General features: G+C 34.6%; 1 protein-coding gene across 1 annotated transcript in view; it reads right to left on the bottom strand.

The window, feature by feature from the left end:
• Ctnna3 (catenin alpha 3) overlaps positions 1-22,367 on the bottom strand; it is a 1,674,700-nt gene that overhangs the window by 1,640,599 nt on the left and 11,734 nt on the right. The window contains exon 2 of the mRNA XM_026394645.2: positions 8,178-8,281. Coding sequence (XP_026250430.2) covers positions 8,178-8,276 — 99 coding nt within the window. The 5' untranslated portion in view covers positions 8,277-8,281. The remainder of the gene's footprint in view (positions 1-8,177; positions 8,282-22,367) is intronic.

Raw genomic sequence — 22,367 nt, forward strand, 5'->3', positions numbered from 1 at the left:
CATTTTGATAATATTAATTCTGCCTATCCAAGAACAAGGGAGATCTTTCCAAATTTTAAGGTCTTCTTTAATTTCTTTCTTTAGCATTCTGTAGTTTTAATTGTAGAGGTCTTTCACCTCTTTTGTTTGGTTGATGCCCAAGTATTTTAATTTTTTTGAGGCTATTGTAAATGGAGTAGTTTTCCTCATTTCCCTTTCAGAGGATTTGTCACTGATATACAGAAATGCCTTTTATTTATGGGTGTTGATTTTATATCCTGCTACTTTGCTGAATTCATTTAGTAGTTCTAGAAGTTTTCTGGTGGAATTTTTTGAGTCTTCTAGGTATAGTATCATATCATCAGCAAATAGTGCTTATTTGGTTTCTTCTTTTCCTATCTATATCCCTTTAATTTCTTTTATCTAATTGCTTTGGCCAGTGTTTCAAGAACTATGTTAAATAGAAGTGGTGAAAGAGGGCATCCCTGATCCCTGTCTTGTTCCAGCTTTTAGAGGGGATTCTTTCAATTTGTCTAAATTATTTCAATTTTAGAATAATGTTGGCCTAGGCCTTAGCATAAATAACTTTTACAATGTTGAGATATATTCCTGTTATCCCTAATTTTTCTAGTGTTTTGAACATGAATGAGGTGCTCTATTTTGTCTAATGTTTTTTCCTGTGTCTATTGAGATGATCATATGGTTTTTATATTTAAGTCTATTGATGTGATGAATAACATTTATTGACTTCCATATGTTGAACCAACTTTGCATCCCTGGGATGAACCCCACTTGATGGTGAATGCACTATCTTTTTGATATGTTTTTGTATTCAATTTGCCAGAATTTTATTGAGTTTTTGCATCTATGTTCATTAGAGACATTAGTCTGAAGTTTTATTTCTTTGATGTGTCTTTGCCTGATTTTGGAATCAGGGTGATATTGGCCTCAGAGAATGAGTTTGGAAGTGCTCCCTCTTTTTCTATTTCCTGAAATAAATTGGAAAGTTTTGGTATTAGTTTTTATTAAAGGTCTTGTAGAACTTGGCTGTGTATCCATGTGGTCCTAGGCTTTACTTGTTTGGTAGACTTTTGATGGAGTCTGCTATTTTGTCACTTGAAATTGATCTGTTTAAATTCTGTATATCATCCTGATTCAATCTGGGAAAATTATATGACTCTAGAAATTTGTCAATGCCTTCTATATTTTTTATTCTATTGGAGTACATGTTTTCAAAATAATTTAATTATCTTCTGTATTTCTGTAGTGTCTGTTGTGATATTTTCTTTTTCATCACAGATGTTAGTAATTTGAGTTTCCTCTCTCCTTCTCTTCGTTAGCATGGCTAAGGGTCTGTCAATTTATTTATTTTTTCAAAGAAACAACTTTTTGTTTTGTCAGTTTTTTCAATTGTTTCTTTTGTTTCAATTTCATTGATTTCAGCTCTGATTTTAATTATTACCTGTCTTCTACTGATTTGGGTGTTGATATGTTCTTCTTTTTCTAGGGCTTTGAGATGTAATAGTAAGTCATTTATTTGTTGACTTTTTCTTCTTTTAAGAAATGAACTCCATGCAATGAACTTTCCTCTTAGTACTGCCATCATAGTGTCCCAGAGATTTCAATATGTTATATCTGTGTTCTCATTCACCTCTAAGAATTTTTTAATCTCCTCCTTGATGTCCTTGATGTCTTTTGCAACCCATTGTTCATTCAGTAGCATATTTATTACTAAATAAATATATTATTTAGTCTCCAGGTGTTGGAGTAGCTTTTATTTTGACTTCTAATTTCATTCCATTATGATCTGATAGAATTCAGGGTAGTATCCCTACTTTTTTATTTGCTAAGAGTTACTTTGTGGCATAACATATGGTCTATTTTAGAGAAGGATTCATGTGCTGCTGAGAAGAAAATGTATTCATTCACTGAAGGATAAAATATTCTATATATTTCAGTTAAGTCTAACTTATTGATTGTATTATTGAGTTCTATAGTTTCTTTATTCAGCTTTTGTTTGGATGATCTATCCAGTGGTGAAAGAGGTGTGTTAAAGTCACCCAGAATTGTTGTGATGTGGTCTATTTGACATTTGAACTTGAGAAGAATATGTTTGATGAACATAGACTCTCCATTGTTTGGGGCATATATATTTATTACTGTTATGTCTTGTTGACTTGTTCTTATGTCTTGTTCCCTTAAGCAGTATAAAATGTCCTTCTTTATCCCTTTTGATTAACTTTGACTTGAAGTCTACTTTATTTGATATGAGGATGGAGATCCCTGCTTGCTTCCATAACTCATGTGAGTGGTATGATTTTTCCCAACCTTTCACCTTCAGTCTGTGGATGTCTTTTCCTATGAGATAAGTCTTTTGGAGGCAGCATACTATTGGGTCTTTCTTTTTAATCCAATCTGCCAGTCTATGGTGAGTTTAGGCCATTAATATTCAGGGTTATTATTGAGACAGGATTTGTATTCCCAGCCATTTGGGGAGTTTTTTGGTATTTTACTTGACTTGGTTTCTCCTTTGATTAGTTTTTCCTTTAGTTTAATACCTCCCTTTGCTGATTTTCATTATTGTTTGTCAATTCCTCTTCATGGAATATTTTGCAAAAGATATTCTGTAATGCAGGCTTTCAAGTTGTAAATTCTTTTAACTTTTGTTTATCATGGAAGGTTTTTATTTCATCATCAAATCTAAAGCTTAATTTTGCTGGATATAAGATTCTTGGTTGGCATCCATTTTCTTTCAGAGCTTGATATATTTTGTTCCAGGATCTTCTAGCTTTCAGGGTCTGGGTTTAAAAACTCTGCACAAAATCTAATTGGTTTCCCCTTATATGTAATCTGATTCCTTTCTCTTGTGGCTTTTAATATTCTCTCCTTATTCTGTATGTTAGGCATTTTAGTATAATGTGACTTGGCTGTGGCTCTTTGGCATCCTATAAACCTCTTGAATTTGGTTTTCCAGTTCTTTCTTCATGTCTGAAAATTTTTCTGACATTATTTCATTGAATGGATTGCTCATTCTTTTGGTTTGGAACTCTATTCTCTCCTCTATCCCAATAACTCTTAAATTTGGTCTTTTTATAATATTCCATATTTCTTGAATGTTCTGCTCATGGTTTCTTACCATTTTCACTGTGTTGTCTACATTCTTTTCAAGATTATATATTTTGTCTTCATTGTCCGAAGTCCTGACTTCCAAGTGGTCTAATTTGTTGGTGATGCTTTCAATTGAGCTTTCAATTTTGGTTTATTGTTTCTTTCATTTCAAGGATTTCTGTTTGTTTGTTTTTGTTTTTGTTTGTTTGTTTGTTTGTTTTTTTAAACTCCTATTTTCCTGTTGAAGTAATCTTTTGCTTCCTGTATTTGTTTATGTAGCTCTTTGTCAAAATTATCTTTTGCTGCCTGTATTTGCTCTCTTATATCATCCTTTAATTCACAGAACATTTTAATCATGTACATCCTGAACTCCTTCTCTGTAATTTCTTCTGCTGTGCTGGCCATGGATTCTAATAATGTGGTGTCTTGATATGTTTTAGGGCACTTTCTTCCCTTGTCTTTTCATATTGCTTGTGTGTCTTCCCTTCTAGCACTGTGGATCCAAGGTGTTACTGTTTTTACCCTATAGGCTTATAGCACTCCTGTAGAGATCCAATACCTCTCCTTTGAGGTGAATGACAATGTTATCAGATTCCAGTACAAACAGCATATACCCTAAAAACAAATGTTTGCTATTAAGACATTTACAGTTTGGTCACAATGTACATAAATGGTGAATTCAATTATTATCTAAAATATATTCAGTAGGTTTGTAAAAGAGTTTACAGTTTCTAATGGTGGACAAAGAACCAGGGGGTGAGGAGTAGGAAGATATGGTGAGGATATAGAGTTGTTATATCTTAAGAAGTATGAAAGAGAAATCTAAAAAGAAAGATTAGTAGCAGGAGAAAGGAGAGGAAGCAATTTGGGGTAGACAAGTAAGTGGGAAGACAGTAGAGTACATAAAACAAACACACATATATATTGAGAAAAATAATGTTAAAATAGTAGATATTGGTGGGATAAAAGTATATATATAAACACATACACAACACAGCTGTAATATACTATTCAGACATCCCAGTCTTTAAAATCCTAATTGGCACTTGGTTTCACATATGTTGGGGATGTGAGGGCAGGAGAATAGAGTGGAAGAGGGGGAAAAAATCTTGAAGGTAGAAACAGAATTGTTTTGGTTGGAAATCTGTGTTTTTCCTGCTTCCCTTCTCATCCAAGAGGTGGGGTTGTCTGTTGTTAACTGGTATCTCCACCCTCAGGGTGGTGAAGTTAACCAGGGTGTCACTGTGCCAGAGTAGCGGCTGCTGGGGAGAGGAGGGAGTTAAAAACTGGACACCTGGACAGCCAGAGTTCCAAAACTGGGATTTGCCCCCCACTGAAGATGATGATGAAGGTGGCCCAATATGGAGGCACCTGCTTTCAGCAGTAGGCTGTCAGGTTGTTTGAGGGGAGCCAAGTGATGGCGTTAGAGGATGAGTTCAGAAACTAGATTGTGCAGTGTGGCTGTCAGCTAACTTCAGAGCCTGTGTGAGGTTCTTGGGTGCAGGAAGACTACTGCACATAGGGGGCTACCTCCTCTGCTGCAGAGTCCCAAGATGGCGGTGACCAGGGAGCCCCACGTTGGTAGATGGGTGTCCACACAGGAGTGGCGGACAAAGTTCCTGAATATGGGAAGCTGCCAGATGTCTACGTGGGAGCTGCATCTGTGATTTCTGCTCCGGTGGGTGGCCAAAAGTTCTGCATGGGTGCTGATGGTGCTGCTCTGGTACCCTATAGTCCTGCATAGGCAAGTAGTTGGGAGATCTACTCTGATGCTGAGGCCTGGAGCCCTGGAGGGGCACAGTGGCCATGATCCCACATGGGAGCAGGAATTTTGCTTGCAGAGAAGCAGTATTCTCACAACTTGAGTCCCAGGTCATGGAGCAACATAGAATGCTTCCTCCCTCTGGCCCATCATCTTGGATCTCTCCTTATTTATTTTTTTATGTGGTACTGAGGATCTAACTCAGTGCCTCATATGTGTGAGGCAAGCACTCTGCCACTGAGCCACAACTCCAGCCAAAGGTGGGCTTTTTTTAATGGGGCTACTAAATTGATAACTTTATCTGGTGGCAGTAAATGAATCTTTGCTGGAATGTTTTCCAGTGTAATTAGAGATTATACCATATACATAAAATAAATACTATATCAATTCAAATTAAACAATCTTTGGAATAATAGCCAAGGTGTGGAAACAACCTAAGAGTCCATTTGGCAAATGAATTAATAAATAAAATGAGATATTTACATATATTGCATTAAGTCATTGTTTAAAAAGGAAATCTTACCATTTGCCAACATGAATATACCTGGAGACAGTATGTTAAGTGATATAAGACAGACATAGAAGGACAAACACTATATAATCTCATTAATATGTGAAATCATAAAAGCAGAGAGTAAAATGGTGGCTTCCAGGCACTGGCAAGTAGTAGGATATAGGAGGTGAAAAAATGTTTGTTAAAGGGTACAAACTTTCAGTTAGAAGATGAGTAAATTCTGAGCATCTAATGTACAGCATGATAACTATAGTTAAAAATACTGTATTATATACTCAAAATATGATAAAAGAGTATTTTTAAGTGCCTACAACACACATATACACACATATACACATTGTGATGGATGTGTTCATTACTTTGACCATGGTAATCATTAAATAATATATACATAAATCATCATTCTGTACCCCTTGAATATATACATACAATTTTATCAATTAAATATTTTAAAATAAAAATAACACTTTCAAAATCAATATAAAACAATTAGCACAATGTTACCCTTAAAAATCACCTTTAATATAATTTATAATGGAATCTTTTACTTGTCTTAACTAGTGACACGTGATCAAAGTGACAGATAAAACAAGACTGAGCATCAAATTCAATAACATCAGTTACTTTTAAATAATAACTCTTTAACTTTAAAATGTATTGTTTTTATAGATAATCCATTATAATGAAAATCAAGTGTATAGTCATAATTTTGTCATACTAGAATTCTGCTTTATTAGCAAGTTCTTGCACATAGTAGACATTTTATAGATAATTAATATTTTTAATTTCATATGACTTGAATATTGCTAAGACCTACAAACTGTTTTGTAACTGGGATTTTGATGAAGTAATATGCCAAACAATTCTTAAGAAATCAATAAACATTTTCAAAAACACTCTCAACAATCAAGGTAGATAAAATTAGTATTACATTAACATTAACTGAGAACTATCTGTCATAAAATACGTACTGAATTCCCTTTCCCTGTCTCATCTACTTGCTGATCATAAAAAGGCTGAATCTAGGTGCTATATCAAAATCTAAAATTAACATAATCACATTTTTAAGTTACATTTCTTTCCAATCAAATAAAATCACTTTAGGTCAATTACCCCCTTTTAATTTTCTAGATGGAATCAATAAATGGTTGGCGAGATGGTTTTAATAGTTTTAGAACATGCCAGAAAATACACACACACACACACACACACACACACACACACACACACACACTGTGACCAGCATAACCCTAAATGTGGATTTGTATTGACTGCTATAGAATGTATCTTAGTAAAACATCACATTTGTTAGATTCTGTCAAGATATAAGTAGTTTCTCCACAATACTTTCTCCATTCATAAACAACGTGTCAGCATCCTTTGTTTTGCAAGTCTTATGTGACCAACTGAAATGTCTCATTGTTGCAGAACAAATAAGGGTTACTCAGAGGAAAGTCTACATATAATGCACTCTCTCCACCTTGTTTATATGTGTATTCTTTATGTATATATAGTCAAAGAATATATATTATTTATATTGAAAAGTAGTAAGAAACTATGGGTATAAAAATCACCCATAATTTTACCGTATTAGAAGAAAATACAGATGGAGAATGTATGCCAGTGGTAGAACACTTGCCTATCCTGTGTGGTGTGAGGCCCTGCATTCCTGAAGGGGGTATGGGGACTACATGTATCAAAATGTTAATGTTTATCTCTTAATGGTAAAATTGAGTGTTTTTTTTAATTCGATCTTTTTTCCCCAAATGGATTTTTTGTTGGTTGATTGGATGATTAGTTGATTGGCTGCCTGGCTGGCTTTTACAATTCTTTCAGTGATCTTTATCAGAAAAACAGTAAGTTATTTTTTTTCCTTTTTTTAACATAAAACTATTCCACAGGTAGCCAAGACAAGAGATTTTAATGGTGGTGTCTCCATAGTCATCTAGTATCAATTTCATACCAGATATTAGTATTTTAGCCTGCCAAAGTGGATAATTAAACCTATCATCAGCAAAGCTCATGATTTGTAGTAAATGTCAACTCATGCTAAGTAAAAATGTATACCTCCCTCTCTACTATTTATCTCATAGAAAAAAATAAGCAGAACATTTTAAAATGGCCAGAGGTAAAAATCAGTGTAGTTTCACACAGAGGTAAACTCTGAGTGTATTGAGTCCACAGAAAAAAAGTTATTTACTAGGTATGGTATAAGTATAAAGGGAGTTCCCTCACAAATTTTGGGTTAAGGATAAAAAAGTTATATCTATATCATTGTATAAGTTTCTTCAACTCTGCTTTAAGAAAATCCAATACACAAAATCTGGGTAAGTCAGAGAATCATTATGTATATTATCAAAGGATTATTCACTTTATGAAAGACTTTATCAAAGAATTCCTTTAAGCAGCTGCTTTTATCATGCATTTTGATATTTTAAAGATAGTTTCTATTTGACAAATGAGCCATCGTATCTCTGAGCAAGTCACTGAAATTATATACGAAAGGTGGCTTTAACCACACTACCTATCTCACTCACTATCAAACAAGATAATTTATAGATGGTTACTTTGAAAATTATATATACACACTCATACTGCTGTTGCTGTTAAAAGATCATCTGGTGAAAAATTTTCAGAATTGTATTATTATTACTAAATACATCTCTTTATACATTTTAATACCACTTTATTAAAAGGAAAATTTTAGATGTCATATTCTTATATAAAAATCAAATCTTTCTTTGGTTCATTAGTTTTCCATGTTTTTAGTTCTTCTACCATTGTTGCACATTATAATTTCCATGATATTAGTACCTGAATTATGAGAGGCTCCAGCAACTTCTCTACAGTAAATGTTTGGACCTGAAGATCCTGAGGATCAATATTCAGTATGATTGGTGATTCAGCTGACATATTGCCTGTGCACAAGTATATAAAAACAATGTTCATTAGTTAAGAAAGATATTTTCTAAAGACAAGCATAAATGAAAATTAGGAAACAGTTGAAACCTGTATTTGGCATCTCTTCCAGATATCATCTATAGCTCACAAAGGACTACTGTGTCAGATATTCCCCAAATTTCTCTGAGATCATGTTATCTGGGCTTAGATGCCCTCACAAATTAATCTACACTCATAAATTCATGACTAAATTAAAAACTCAACAAATGCATTTATATGTGTTAAAAATAAGTGCCAACTTGTGAGACATCTTACAGCATGCAGGTACTTTGACTTCCACAAAATCATAGTGTTGAAGCAGCTCACACATATATTTTTTTTTCATTTGACAATGTCTTTATCTAGTAGTAACATCACTTTGAAAAAATATTCATTCAAAAACCTGATAAACATCATAACAGTGTGCATGTACTTCATGCTGCTGTTCCGCACATTTAAAAAATGATTAACATGGTAAAATTTGTTATGTATATTTTAACAAAATTTATTTTTTTTATTGTTGGTTGTTCAAAACATTACATAGTTCTTGATATATCATATTTCACATTTTGATTCAAGTGGGTTATGAACTCCCATTTTACCCCATATACAGCTTGCAGAATCACATCAGTTACACTTCCATTGATTTACATATTGATATACTCATGTCTGTTGTATTCTGCTGCCTTTCCTATCCTCTACTATCCCCCCTCCCCTCCCCTCCCCTACCCTCTTCTCTCTCTACCCCCTCTACTGTAATTCATTCCTCCCCCTTGTATTATTTTTCCCTTTCCCCTCACTTCCTCTTGTATGTAATTTTGTATAACCCTGAGGGTCTCCTTCCATTTCCATGCAATTTCCCTTCTCTCTCCCTTTCCCTCCCACCTCTCATCCTTGTTTAATGTTGGTCTTCTTCTCGTGCTCTTCTTCCCTAGTCTGTTCTTAGTTACTCTCCTTATATCAAAGAAGACATTTGGCATTTGTTTTTTAGGGCTTGGCTAGCTTCGCTTAGCATAATCTGCTCTAATGCCATCCATTTCCCTGCAAAGTCTATGATTTTGTCATTTTTTAATGCAGAGTAATACTCCATGGTGTATAAATGCCACATTTTTTTAATCCATTCGTCTATTGAAGGGCATCTAGGTTGGTTCCACAGTCTTGCTATTGTGAATTGTGCTGCTATGAACATCGATGTAGCAGTGTCCCTGTAGCATGCTCTTTTTAGGTCTTTAGGGAATAGACCGAGAAGGGGAATAGCTGGGTCAAATGGTGGTTCCATTCCCAGCTTTCTAAGAAATCTCCATACTGCTTTCCAAATTGGCTGCACCAATTTGCAGTCCCAACAACAATGTATAAGTGTACCCTTTTCCCCACATCCTCGCCAGCACTTGTTGTTGTTTGACTTCATAATGGCTGCCAGTCTTACTGGAGTGAGATGGTATCTTAGGGTTGTTTTGATTTGCATTTCTCTGACTGCTAGAGATGGTGAGCATTTTTTCATGTACTTGTTGATTGATTGTATGTCCTCCTCTGAGAAGTGTCTGTTCAAGTCCTTGGCCCATTTGTTGATTGGGTTATTTGTTATCTTATTGTCTAATTTTCTGAGTTCTTTATATACTCTGGATATTAGGGCTCTATCTGAAGTGTGAGGAGTAAAGATTTGTTCCCATGATGTAGGCTCCCTATTTACCTCTCTTATTGTTTCTTTTGCTGAGAAAAAACTTTTTAGTTTGAGTAAGTCCCATTTGTTGATTCTAGATGTTAACTCTTGTGCTATGGGTGTCCTATTGAGGAATTTGGAGCCCGACCCCACAGCATGTAGGTTGTAGCCAACTTTTTCTTCTATCAGATGCCGTGTCTCTGATTTGATATCAAGCTCCTTGATCCATTTTGAGTTAACTTTTGTGCATGGCGAGAGAAAGGGATTCAGTTTCATTTTGTTGCATATGGATTTCCAGTTTTCCCAGCACCATTTGTTGAAGATGCTATCCTTCCTCCATTGCATGCTTTTAGACCCTTTATCAAATATAAGAAAGTTGCAGTTTTGTGGGTTGGTTTCTGTGTCCTCTATTCTGTACCATTGGTCCACCCGCCTGTTTTGGTACCAGTACCATGCTGTTTTTGTTACTATTGCTCTGTAGTATAGTTTGAAATCTGGAATCGCTATACCACCTGATTCACACTTCCTGCTTAGTATTGTTTTTGCTATTCTGGGTCTTTTATTTTTTCCATATGAATTTCATGATTGCTTTCTCTATTTCTACAAGAAATGCCGTTGGGATTTTGATTGGCATTGCATTAAACCTATAGAGAACTTTTGGTAATATCGCCATTTTGATGATGTTAGTTCTACCTATCCATGAACAGGCTATATTTTTCCATCTTCTAAGGTCTTCTTCTATATCTCTCTTTAGGGTTCTGTAGTTTTCATTGTATAAGTCTTTCACCTCTTTTGTTAGGTTGATTCCCAAGTATTTTATTCTTTTTGAGGATATTGTGAACAGAGTGGTTGTCCTCATTTCCATTTCAGAGGATTTGTCGCTGATATACAGGAATGCCTTTGATTTATGCGTGTTGATTTTATAACCTGCCACTTTGCTGAATTCATTTATTAGCTCTAACAGTTTCTTTGTAGACCCTTTTGGGTCTGCTAGGTATAGAATCATGTCATCTGCAAATAGTGATAATTTAAGTTCTTCTTTTCCTATTTTTATGCCTTTAATTTCTTTCGTCTGTCTAATTGCTCTGTCCAGTCACACATATATTTTGCCTGTTCTTATAATGATGACTTAGATGAGAAGCCAGGCAAAACTTTGTAAGATGTGTTATGTCTCTACTTATTGTGAAGGTCACTTATTTGAGGATCTTGATTGTGGAACAACATTAGGGGAAATTTATTTTCTGATATGATTTAGCATAGCTATAAAAACTGAGAAGGCATTGATATTTAGACAAGACAAATTTTAAAATAATAATTATAAGTCATTTAAAGAATGGCTTTAAAGGCATTAACTTTATCCTTAAGAATCAATTTTGAGATATTTTGCATAAAAGTGTATATGTTCTTAAACATATAATCAAGTGATCATAGGTGGCATATCATAACATATTCACATTGACATTCACATTAACATATTAGTCATTAAAGCTATTACCCAAATCACTAAGCCCACAAATGAATATGAACCTACATCAGTAATCAACCAGCAAGCATTTACTGAAGATCCACAGAAATAAAGAGAAAAAATCTCTTCTAAATATAACTTGACCCATTTTTTAAAACAAAAAACTAATAACCCACAGAAACATGTATCTATCAATGGAAAACCTTTCCACTTATCTTCTACCTATTTTCTTCCACAATTTCAGGCTAAGAGAGCATAAAATTCTTTCCCCAGAAAATATCCTGATATTCCCTATGAAACCCATAGAAATAAAAACAAAAAGTAAATAGAAAGTATCATATTTACTTTAGTTTTAATGTTTCTTATTATAGACATAGGGAAGATAATTTCTTTTTAGTTGATTAATTGGCTATAAGTGGACAGATGGATGGATAGTTAGATGGATAGATGAGCACATATTTTCATAGTGTCTCTCTTATACAGAATAAATCCCTTAAATTATCCTCTCAATCTTAATGATTCTAGGAAGAAGAATTATTCTCTTTCCTATACCTGTCTTTCACACCTAAAGAATATATCAGAACCTCAGGGAAGAGCCCATGTTCTCTCCAAATTCCCTGCCCTGATAGTCTTACCCATTCTCCTCCATTTTTCATCTCTCCCTGGCCTCATTTCATAAAATCATCACCTCTTTGTTATCAACCTCTCCCCGTCTACTGGATCCTTCCCTTGTATCTATAGATGTAATATTGTGTATACTCAAAGACATTCACAATCTCTGCTACACCCATGTGTAAGTGAAAAGATCAGTGCTTCACCAATGCCTTTCCAAACTATTCACCTTATACACATGTAGTAAAAGAGAGAGATAAAAAACAAAGAAGCATCCTCATTGGCTCTTGACATACTCTAATTCTTAAATTAATATCTTAAATGAATATCTTAAATAGAGGCAAATATTGTAGAATCTATAAGCCTTAAGAATCTTCAGATATGATGCCACATGATTACATGCCACTATTTTCTTAATACAAAAAGTGGACATTTGAAATATTCTTGAGAGTAATATGAATCTTCCAAAAAGCTGTCCCTAGTAACTTAACATAGTATCTGTTCATAATCAAGATAGTGAATTTCAAATATAATAATTCTTTCATGTGTCTTCAGCAAAGTTTAATATTAATAACAAAGACAATTATATTGAAAGCCTCAAACCGACTGATTATGACAAATTTAATAATATATAAAAGCATTTCAGTACAATTATATGCTTCAGGATTTTCTATACTATTACAAACACTAATGTATACTATCACTTCATGTATAGTATCAAACCATTTTCCAGTCAATTATAATAAGAAATTTGAAGCGGGGGGGAAAAAGACAATTTATATATTAAGCATCCTAGGGTTACTCTAAACATTTTTTTCTTTTCTTTTTTTTTTTTTTTTTTTTTTTTGCACCAGGGATTGAACTCAGGTACACTCAACCACTGAGCCACATCCCCAGCCCTATTTTGTATTTTATTTAGAGACAGGGTCTCACTGAGTTGCTTAGCACCTTGCTGTTGCTGAGGCTGGCTATGAACTCGAGATCCTCCTGTCTCAGCCTCCCAAGCCACTGAGATTATAGGTGTGTGCCACTGTGCCCAGCTAACCATATTTTTAAATAACTATAATGTATAAATATATATATTCATCTACTTAAAATTATAGTAAATGTTGACTTTTATTTTAAAACACTGGCATTATTGATCACAGGGAGCACATTTTCTAAAATGTAACACAGTTCTATATAATTCCTTTATTGAACATAATCCAAAATGCTTGCTGAGAACCCCCTTCCCCTGCTTCAAGACTGTCAACTATGGCCTTGTCCTAAGACTATGTTTACCTTTATCATAAGTCACTTACAAAAAGTGCCTACTATTCCTTTACTTTGTAAAAGCCTTTTTGCTTTGAAAAAATAATTATTCAAATTGTATTAAGTTGAAAACTTATTTTAATTTCTTTTCAAATGAAAGTATGAATTACTATTATCATATAATATACAGAATGTAAAATCACAACATCTTATAATTTATCCTGTTAATTACTTGCTTCTCTCTTTACTGATTTTATTTCCTTTCTAAAAGTAGAAACATGATCTCTTTTTCTCAGCTATTCAGCTATAATATAGAAAATGTGCTTCAAGAAAGGATTCAAACACTATTGCCAAATGTTTTCTCTCAAATGCAGTTCTAGGATTGAAATGTTTTTGTTTGGTTTGCTTTTTGTTTTGGTTCAGTTTTCCATCATTCCACCTACCACTTTGATTCTCTCTAACACAGGCAAATCTAAATTGACAGATGGGATATTCCTCTGGTAACCTTAATGCATAGCCTAGAGCCAAACTATGCAACAAGATATGTCTTTCAATGTATGGCCTTAGGGTTCTATCAAATGAGGGCTCACAAAGGGCTTTATTTGTTACCCTACTTATAACAGGTACTATCCTACATTGAAATTAAGATTGCTAATATTACTTTGTTCTTTCATCTCAGGGACAAAAGTAGAGGACATTGTTGTGAATTAAAATAAGATCTAAGTGAACCTTCACAGCCTTTAATAACATGTCAATTCACTGCAGAATCACAAAGGGTTTCCAAAGCTACACTAAGAACCAAAAACTGGAAGGGGGGAAAATTAAGAAGAATAAAAGTTATCTACATCATATATAAACATTCCAAAAGAATGTTTATCAGCCAAGAGGTAAAAGACTGAGCTAATTTAACCAAGTCATTTTCTAAGTCTGTGTTTGTCCTTAATGAACATTAAGAAAGTTGCTCAGAAGCTCATTTTTCCATAGAAAAAAATATAAAATAATAAACCAACAAGTCCTTGAAGAACCTTGACTATATTTAATTATTATTCCTTGAATAAATGCAGTTTCTTATAAAAATCTTCCTGATCTTTTGTATCTGTCCTATTCAGTAATCCTGATTGATTGAAGATCAGGGCAATAAGAGACATAAAACTGCAGAATTTTGCAAATGAAGTTGAAGCAAGGTCAAAGTCTGACAAATTGTTATCAACGTCTTACAGCAATACTACCTGAATCCAAAACAGAATTCCTACTATTTTGTGAGTGTTGAGTGTTGAATTCCAAGACTTTTTATTAATTTTGCACTTAATAATCTATAAACTCTTAAATCTAGGGAGTATCTCTTAAACATCTAAGAATACCTTCTACAACAGCCTTCATTTCAACAACTGTACTAGGCTTGAATAAATATAAACAATGAGTGATTCATTATACCATTAGATGCTAGTGATTATTTTTGTAAGCTTCTTCCTTGGGTTGAGTTGAAATCTGCCACTTTTGAATTTCATCCAATAGAGATATAAACAGGTTTAAACAGGTTTAAAGACAGACTAGAATAAAATCCCAGTTTTCAGAAAGTAAAGAAGGAGAACAAATCTCTATAGACAGTAGTAATAGATGTCTCTAGGGATAGACCTCAAGACAGGGAAAACCCACCGTTGGGAATCCTTCCCTTCTCCCCAGACTATCTTTGTCTATAATACCCAAATTTTACTTTTTCTCCTGCTTGAAACTGAACTTATATCCATTTTTAAATTTACTTTGTTTAACACACATTTCAATTTTAAATGCAGTTAATTCTGAGATCATGGAGCACATATTTACCACAATTAGCATGAACTAGCTCATTGCTCTCCATCTAATATCCTTTACCATCCCTCTCTATTACAGTACACACCATTTTGTAGTTTAGTCGTGCCCTAGCAGCAAAAGAGAGGGATGGTAGAAGATCAAAGATATAGAGAGAAGCTATGAAAAACCTCACCCTTCTAAAATTTGCAAAAAAAAAAAAAAAAAAAAAAAAAGTTGTTCTCTATTCCCTCACAAACGTTAAATTTTCCCCACGGTTTTTCTCCCTACGGTAACACATAGTTTCTTTCTCTCTCTCTCTCTCTCTCTCTCTCTCTCTCTCTCTCTCACACACACACACACACACACACACACACACACACACACACACAGTCTTCAGAATCTAGGGCTCAGGCTCCTCTTAGTAAAGCTGTAATACTTCTCCATAAGTTGGTGTTCTTACAGGAAGACTTAAGAAACCTAAGTAACTGTCCGTAATATGGTTCCTATAGAAAACTCCCTAATATCAATATTTGACATTTAAAAAAATAAACTCTTTTGGGAGGTATTGAGGATTAAACTCAGGGCACTTATACTGAGCCACAACATCCCCAATACTTTTCATTTTATTTTGAGGCAGGGTCTTGCTAAGTTGCTTAGGAACTCCCTAAACTGCTGAGGCTAGTCTCAAACTTGTGTTCCTCCTGCCTCAGCCTCCCAAATCACAGGGATTATGGGAAAGCATCACTGCACTCAGTTTAAAAAATAAACTTTTATAACAATCAATTCTTTTTTAAGATTATTAAATTCCTTAAGACAGTCATCATGCTTACCTGATTATTCCAACTTTGTACTCATCTTTCAACTATATTATTCAAGTCATTTTTTCATAGATTACTGTAAACTCAAGTCTCCCTATCATGTATTTGGACAAATAAATTTTACTTGCTTCTAAATGCAAAGTTTTATTTTGTTCTCCTAAACACAGTTCATCCTAAATAATCTTAACTTTTGTTCTTACAAGTCAAAAAATTGATTTTGGAGAACCCAACACATTAATACTCCCTCCTAGTTTCCTTGTTTATCCATTAATTTATTCAGTATGAATTCTAGAATTACCAGTTAAATCACTGACCAGGTGAAAGCTATCTATGAAACCTAATTTTTATACCATTACAAATCGCCCTCAAGGTACATAATGACAATTAATAAACACTTTAGATATGAATTTCAAGCATTTATTAAGCAGTTATTTTCAAGCAGTTATTTCAAGCAATTTTTTGTCTTATCAAGAAATTATATCATAGGAAAGCTTTTCCAAATGTTTCACTGAAATAGAAACACTCTTTCTATGCCTTTCTATTTAAGAGTTCAATTTTTCAAAAATTCTAGTGTGATGTGAGTTGTTCCTGGAGAATCCAGGCTAACTACTAGCAATTACTGCCATTTAATTACATTTTAGTTTAGTTTTCCTACAGTTTGGTGCTTAGATGTCTAGTCTCATTGTTCCCCCTCTTTTGAAGATCAGGATGTATGCCTTTCCTTGTCTATTAGTCAATTAGAGCTGCTAAAACAAATATACCATAGATTGGTTGACTTAAAAAATTTAATTTCTCACAGTTCTAAAGTCTGGGATGTCTAAGATCAAGGTGGTGGAAGATCCTGCATGTGTTGAAGGCCTGATATCAGATTTCATAGACACATGCATTCTCATTATGTCTTTATATGGTTGAGAGCTGAAAATGTTATGTCTCTTTATATAAGGGCAATAATCTCACTCATGAGGGCTCCACTCTTATGACCTAATTACCTCCCAAAGACAGACTTCACATCCTAACACCATAACCTTGGGGGTTAGGATCTCAATGTATAAATTTGTGGGGGAAAGGAGTATACAAATATTCACTACATAGCATCCTGCTTTGGTAGACCTGTCTTAGTGAATCTCAGGAGAGACTCCATAATCACATTTACAGATCATTTTAGAATTCAGGGATATACTTCTTCAGGATGTACATTTCAAATATTTTAAAGAGATGAGGCTTTTTTATTTTCATCATCTAGAGCTTCAGTTTTTTAATATTTATTTTTTAGGTGTAGATGGACACAACACAATGCTTTTATTTTTATGTGGTGCTGAGGATCGAACCCGGGTCCCACCCGTGCTAGGTGAACACTCTACCGCCAAGCCACAATCCCAGCCCCTCAGTTCTTTTTTGATTAGCTAAGTACTTACAGGAAACACAGGATTAACAATGTACATAGTGAAAGCAAATCCCTTTTCTGTTCCTAATTTCTCTCCCCAAGGCAATTACTCTGGTCATTTACTCTTAGAGTTCTAGAGATAGCAATATACAAGTATTTAAATATTTAATACAAATTATAATCTCCTTGCTTTTCCACTTAATTAAAAGCCCTGTCCCAATCTTTGTTCCTTCAGTGGCAATTTCACATCAGAGTTTATGTGTAGCATCTGTCATCTATTAATCTCATGTATCATGTTCATAAAGAGAAACTATTCTTTCCTTATTCTTTTTGTTTCTTTCTCTGTGACTATAGCTTTGGAATCCTTTTCTTTTTTTTTTTTTTTTTTTTTTTTTGCCTTCAGCATATCATGCCAACTCTATCAAATGTGAAGTGCTTTAGCATTTCCAACTTTCTGCCTTTCTCTTTTATCTGCCATCTGCATATGGCCCTCTTCTCTGATCCATATTCTTTTCAATTTCACATTCCCTACACATATACACCAGGGTTTTGAATTGTTAATGCTGTTCAATGTTTATTTATGGAGCACTTAAACACATCAGCACAATTCTAGGTCCTGGTTAAAATATATATATATTTTAAAGCCCAGGCCTAGCCAACTCTGCATCTTCTTTCTTCATTTTTAGCAACTTACATTCAATCATTCAACTATGTCATATATAGCCTCTTAGAATCACACTTACTGTTAATTTGAAATTCTTGAAGTTTGTTTCTCCTAAAGTCTAGCATTGTCTAATTTATGGTTATCCTCTCCACAATAAAATGGCTACTTTGTCCCAAACCAATACTGTCCATAGTCCTGGATAAGAGCAGCCCCTCCTTCCACCTCATGCTTTAGAGGAATCTAAAAGACCAAGGCAATACACCCACTCAGAGCCCTTATCTATCCTTACTGATTCATTCAGGGTGCACAGGACCACAACTCCTTGGTTAACCAGTGCAAACCAACTTCCAGTGCCTATACCAGCCTCTACTTGGAATCCATCCTTCCAGGTATGATTACTGAACATGTTCATCCCTACACCTGAGAAGTAACCAAGAGACAATGGTTTGCTGCTGAATACAGTTGAAGCTTTGGTATGTAAGGTGGCTGTCTGCTTGTGGTTGCTCAAGGGCCCTCAAGTTCATGACAGAATCAGAAGTAGAAAGAGAAGGGGACAGGCCACATGTTGTGGGGAGAACTAAGCTCATTCTAACAAGAAACTCCAAGGAATCCAAAAAATTATAAATCCAAATCTTGCCTTCTGGGTCATTTTGAAAGTATATTCTCAAGGTAGGAAAACTGGAGGATAAAACCTACTTTAACAGCCTCTTAGCTTGATTTATAACTTTCACATATGTGAGCACATGGTATGCAGGCTTTCGTTTGTATCTTTACTCTACTTAACACATATATTAAGGATGGATATGCCCAAAATTTCTTGGACTGCATACCACCAAGTTCTTCCCTATTGATCATATTTGCTTCTTTTATTATTTCCTCAATAGTCAAAAATATACAGCTGTCAGCAACATAGGGTAAAAAGTCATCAGCTTATTCTACTGTTAAGGAAAGACTTCCTGAAATTTTCCAAATATGTCATCTGTTACTGTCAATTTTTAAAGCTGAACCAGAAACATTCTTGATCTAATAGGCTTCTCTGCAACAATATCAACTCTTTTTCTTCCCCCAACAAAATGCTCTCTGTTATTCTTTCCTGAAGTAAAAGATATCCACTCAAAGCTAGAGAGGAAAAAAGAAAAGAAAGGGGAGAGAGTCTCATTGAAGGCAGATCAGTAGAATAAAGAGAAGGGACTAGGGAGAGGGAGGAAGGGAAAGAAAGGGGAAATACTGGGGAAGGATGCTGGCCAAATTATATTATTATATTATTATATTGTATACATGAACAAATGCATAACAACAAGTCCCACTATTATGTAGAATCATAATATACCAATAAAAATATACCAATAAAAATAAAAATCATAATATACCAAAAAATGTTTAAATAAAAAATAATATTAAATTTGAAAACAAAATTTTCCATACAAGAACATGTGTACATGCATACACACACACACACACACACACACACACACATATATATATATATATATATATTTCTACCCCTTTATTAAAATTATTTTGTCCTTGATCTATTTTGAGAAGTTTTGTGCATGGTGAGAGATAGGGGTTTAATTTCATTTTGTTACATATAGATTTCCAGTTTTCACAGCACCATTTGTGGAAGATGCTATCTTTTCTCCAGTGCATGTTTTTGGCACTTTTGTCTAATATAAGATAACTGTAATTATGTGGGTTATTCTCTGCATTCTCTATTCTATACCATTGGTCTACCAGTCTGTTTTGGTGCCAATACTATGCTGTTTTGTTACTGTTGGTAACAATACTGAGGGTCCAGGGTTCAAGTCCCTGTTCGGGCGCCAAATGTGAACGTCTAGTGCGTTCGGGTCCCTGGGTAAGGGTCGCGAAGAAATCAGGACACAAGGGATGCAGAGCAAAGGCAGCAAATGCAACTGCATGCTGATGTTTATTTCTTAGCTCCTTTTATACACTTCTTGACATAAGGCAAACAATTCTTTTACATCACTTTGTCCACATTGCCCTAATAACATGCTTCAGCAAATATACAAAACTAAACTCTGATCGTTCTTATTTATTAGTAAAGCCAAGAGTTCCTTTATAGAGTTTATCTAATCCCCTGAGGCTGCATGTGTTTCTTTACTATGTACTGTTCCCAGGCTAAGCATGCCAAGAGCCTCTCCCTGTTGGCCCAGGTATGCAGAGCTTGTGACTTAAGATAAGGGGAAAAGAACATTTTCTCCTCCTAGCTTGGGCCTGCCCCAGCTGACCTTTGTCTTAGCCACTGCTCTTGCATAACCTTGGGCTTTAGGGGGCTTCAACAGGCATACTAAACCTTAACACTCTATAGTATAATTTAAGGTCTGGTATAGTGATGCCACCTGCTTCACTCTTCCTGCTAAGGATTGCTTTAGCTATTCTGGGTCTCTTATTTTTCCAGATGAATTTCATGAGTGCCTTTTCTATTTCTATGAGGTATGCCATTGGGATTTTGATCAGAATTGCATTAAATCTGTATAGTGCTTTTGGTAGTATGGTCATTTTGATAATATTAATTCTGTCTATCCAAAAGCAAGGTAGACCTTTCCATCTTCTAAGGTCTTCTTTGATTTCTTTCTTTAGGGTTCTGCAGTTTTCATTATACAGATCTTTCATCTCTTTTGTTGATTCCCAAGTATCTTTTTTTTTGAGGTTGTTGTGAATGGGGTAGTTTTCCTCATTTCATTCTCAGAGGATTTGTCACTGATATACAGAAATGCCTTTTATTTATGCATGTTGATTTTATATCCTGCTACTTTGCTGAATTCATTTAGTAGTTCTAGAAGTTTTCTGGTGGAGTTTTTTGGGTCTTCTAGGTATAGAATCATATCATCAGCAAATAGTTCTAATTTAAGTTCATCTTTTCCTATACATATCCCTTTGATTTCTTTCGTCTAATTGCTCTGGCCAGTGTTTCAAGAACTATGTTGAATAGAAGTGGTGAAAGAGGGCATCCCTGTCTTTTTCCAGTTTTTAGAGGGAATGCCTTTAATTTTTCTCCATTTAGAATGATGTTGGTCTGAGGCTTAGTGTAGATTGCCTTTACAATGTTGAGATATGTTTTTCTAGTGTTTTGAACATAAAGGGATGCTGTATTTTGTCAAATGCTTTTACTGCGCCTATTGAGATGATCATATGATTCTTATCTTTAAGATAAGAATTTATGTTCTGCATCTAATAAAAGAAAAAGTAGACCCTAATCTTCATCATGTGGGATTAGGCCTCAACTTCCTTAATAAGACTCCTATGGCACAAGAATTAAAACCAAGAATCAATAAATGGGATGGAATCAAACTAAGAAGTTTCTTCTCAGCAAAAGAAACAATCTGTGAGGCAAACAGAGAGCCTACATCCTACCCCTCACACATCAGATAGAGCACTAATCTCTAAGATATATAAAAAACTCAAAAAGCTAAGCACCAAAAAAAAAAAAACACAAATAATCCAATCAACAAATGGGCCAAGGACCTGAACAGACACTTCTCAGAAGAAGATATACAATCAATCAATACATATATGAAAATATGCTCATCATCTCTAGCAATTAGAGAAATGCAAATCAAAACTACATTTCACTCCAGTCAGAATGGCAGCTATTATGCATACAAACAACAATAAGTGTTGTCCAGAATGTGGGGGGAAAGGTACACTCATACATTGCTGTTGGGACTGCAAACTGGTGCAGCCAATATGGAAAGCACTATGGAGATTCCATGGAAATCTGGAAATGGAATTACCATTTGACCCAGCTATCCCTCTCCTTGGACTATACCCAAAGGACTTAAAAACAGCATTCTACAGGGAAACAGCCACACCAATGTTTATAGCAGCACAATTCACAATAGCTAAACTGTGGAGCCAACCTAGTTGTCCTTCAGTGGATGAATGGATAAAGAAAATGTGGCATATATACACAATGGAATATTACTCAGCAATAAAAGAGAATAAAATCATGGCATTTTCAGGTAAATGGATGGCATTGGAGACGATAATGCTAAATGAAGTTAGCCAATTCCAAAAACCAAATGCTGAATATTTTCTCTGATATAAGGAGGCTGACTCATAGTGGGGTAGGGAGGGGGAGCATGGGAGGAATAGATGAATTCTAGATAGGGAAGAGGGGTGGGAAGGAAAGGGAGGGGGCAGGGGATTAGTAAGGATGGTGGAATGTGATAGACATCATTAACCAAAGTACATGTATGAAGACACGAATTAGGTGTCAAAATACTTTATATACAGAGATACGGAAAATGTGGAATATATGTATAACATGAATTGTAATGCATTCTGCTGTTATTTATTTATTTACTTGTTTATTTTAAAGATCAATAAAAATTATTTTGTGAAAATTCAATATGTCATTCATGAGAAAAGAAGTAAATAAAAATCTTAAATACTTTT

Source organism: Urocitellus parryii, chromosome 5, assembly GCF_045843805.1.
Source record: "Urocitellus parryii isolate mUroPar1 chromosome 5, mUroPar1.hap1, whole genome shotgun sequence".
Lineage (NCBI taxonomy): Eukaryota > Metazoa > Chordata > Mammalia > Rodentia > Sciuridae > Urocitellus > Urocitellus parryii.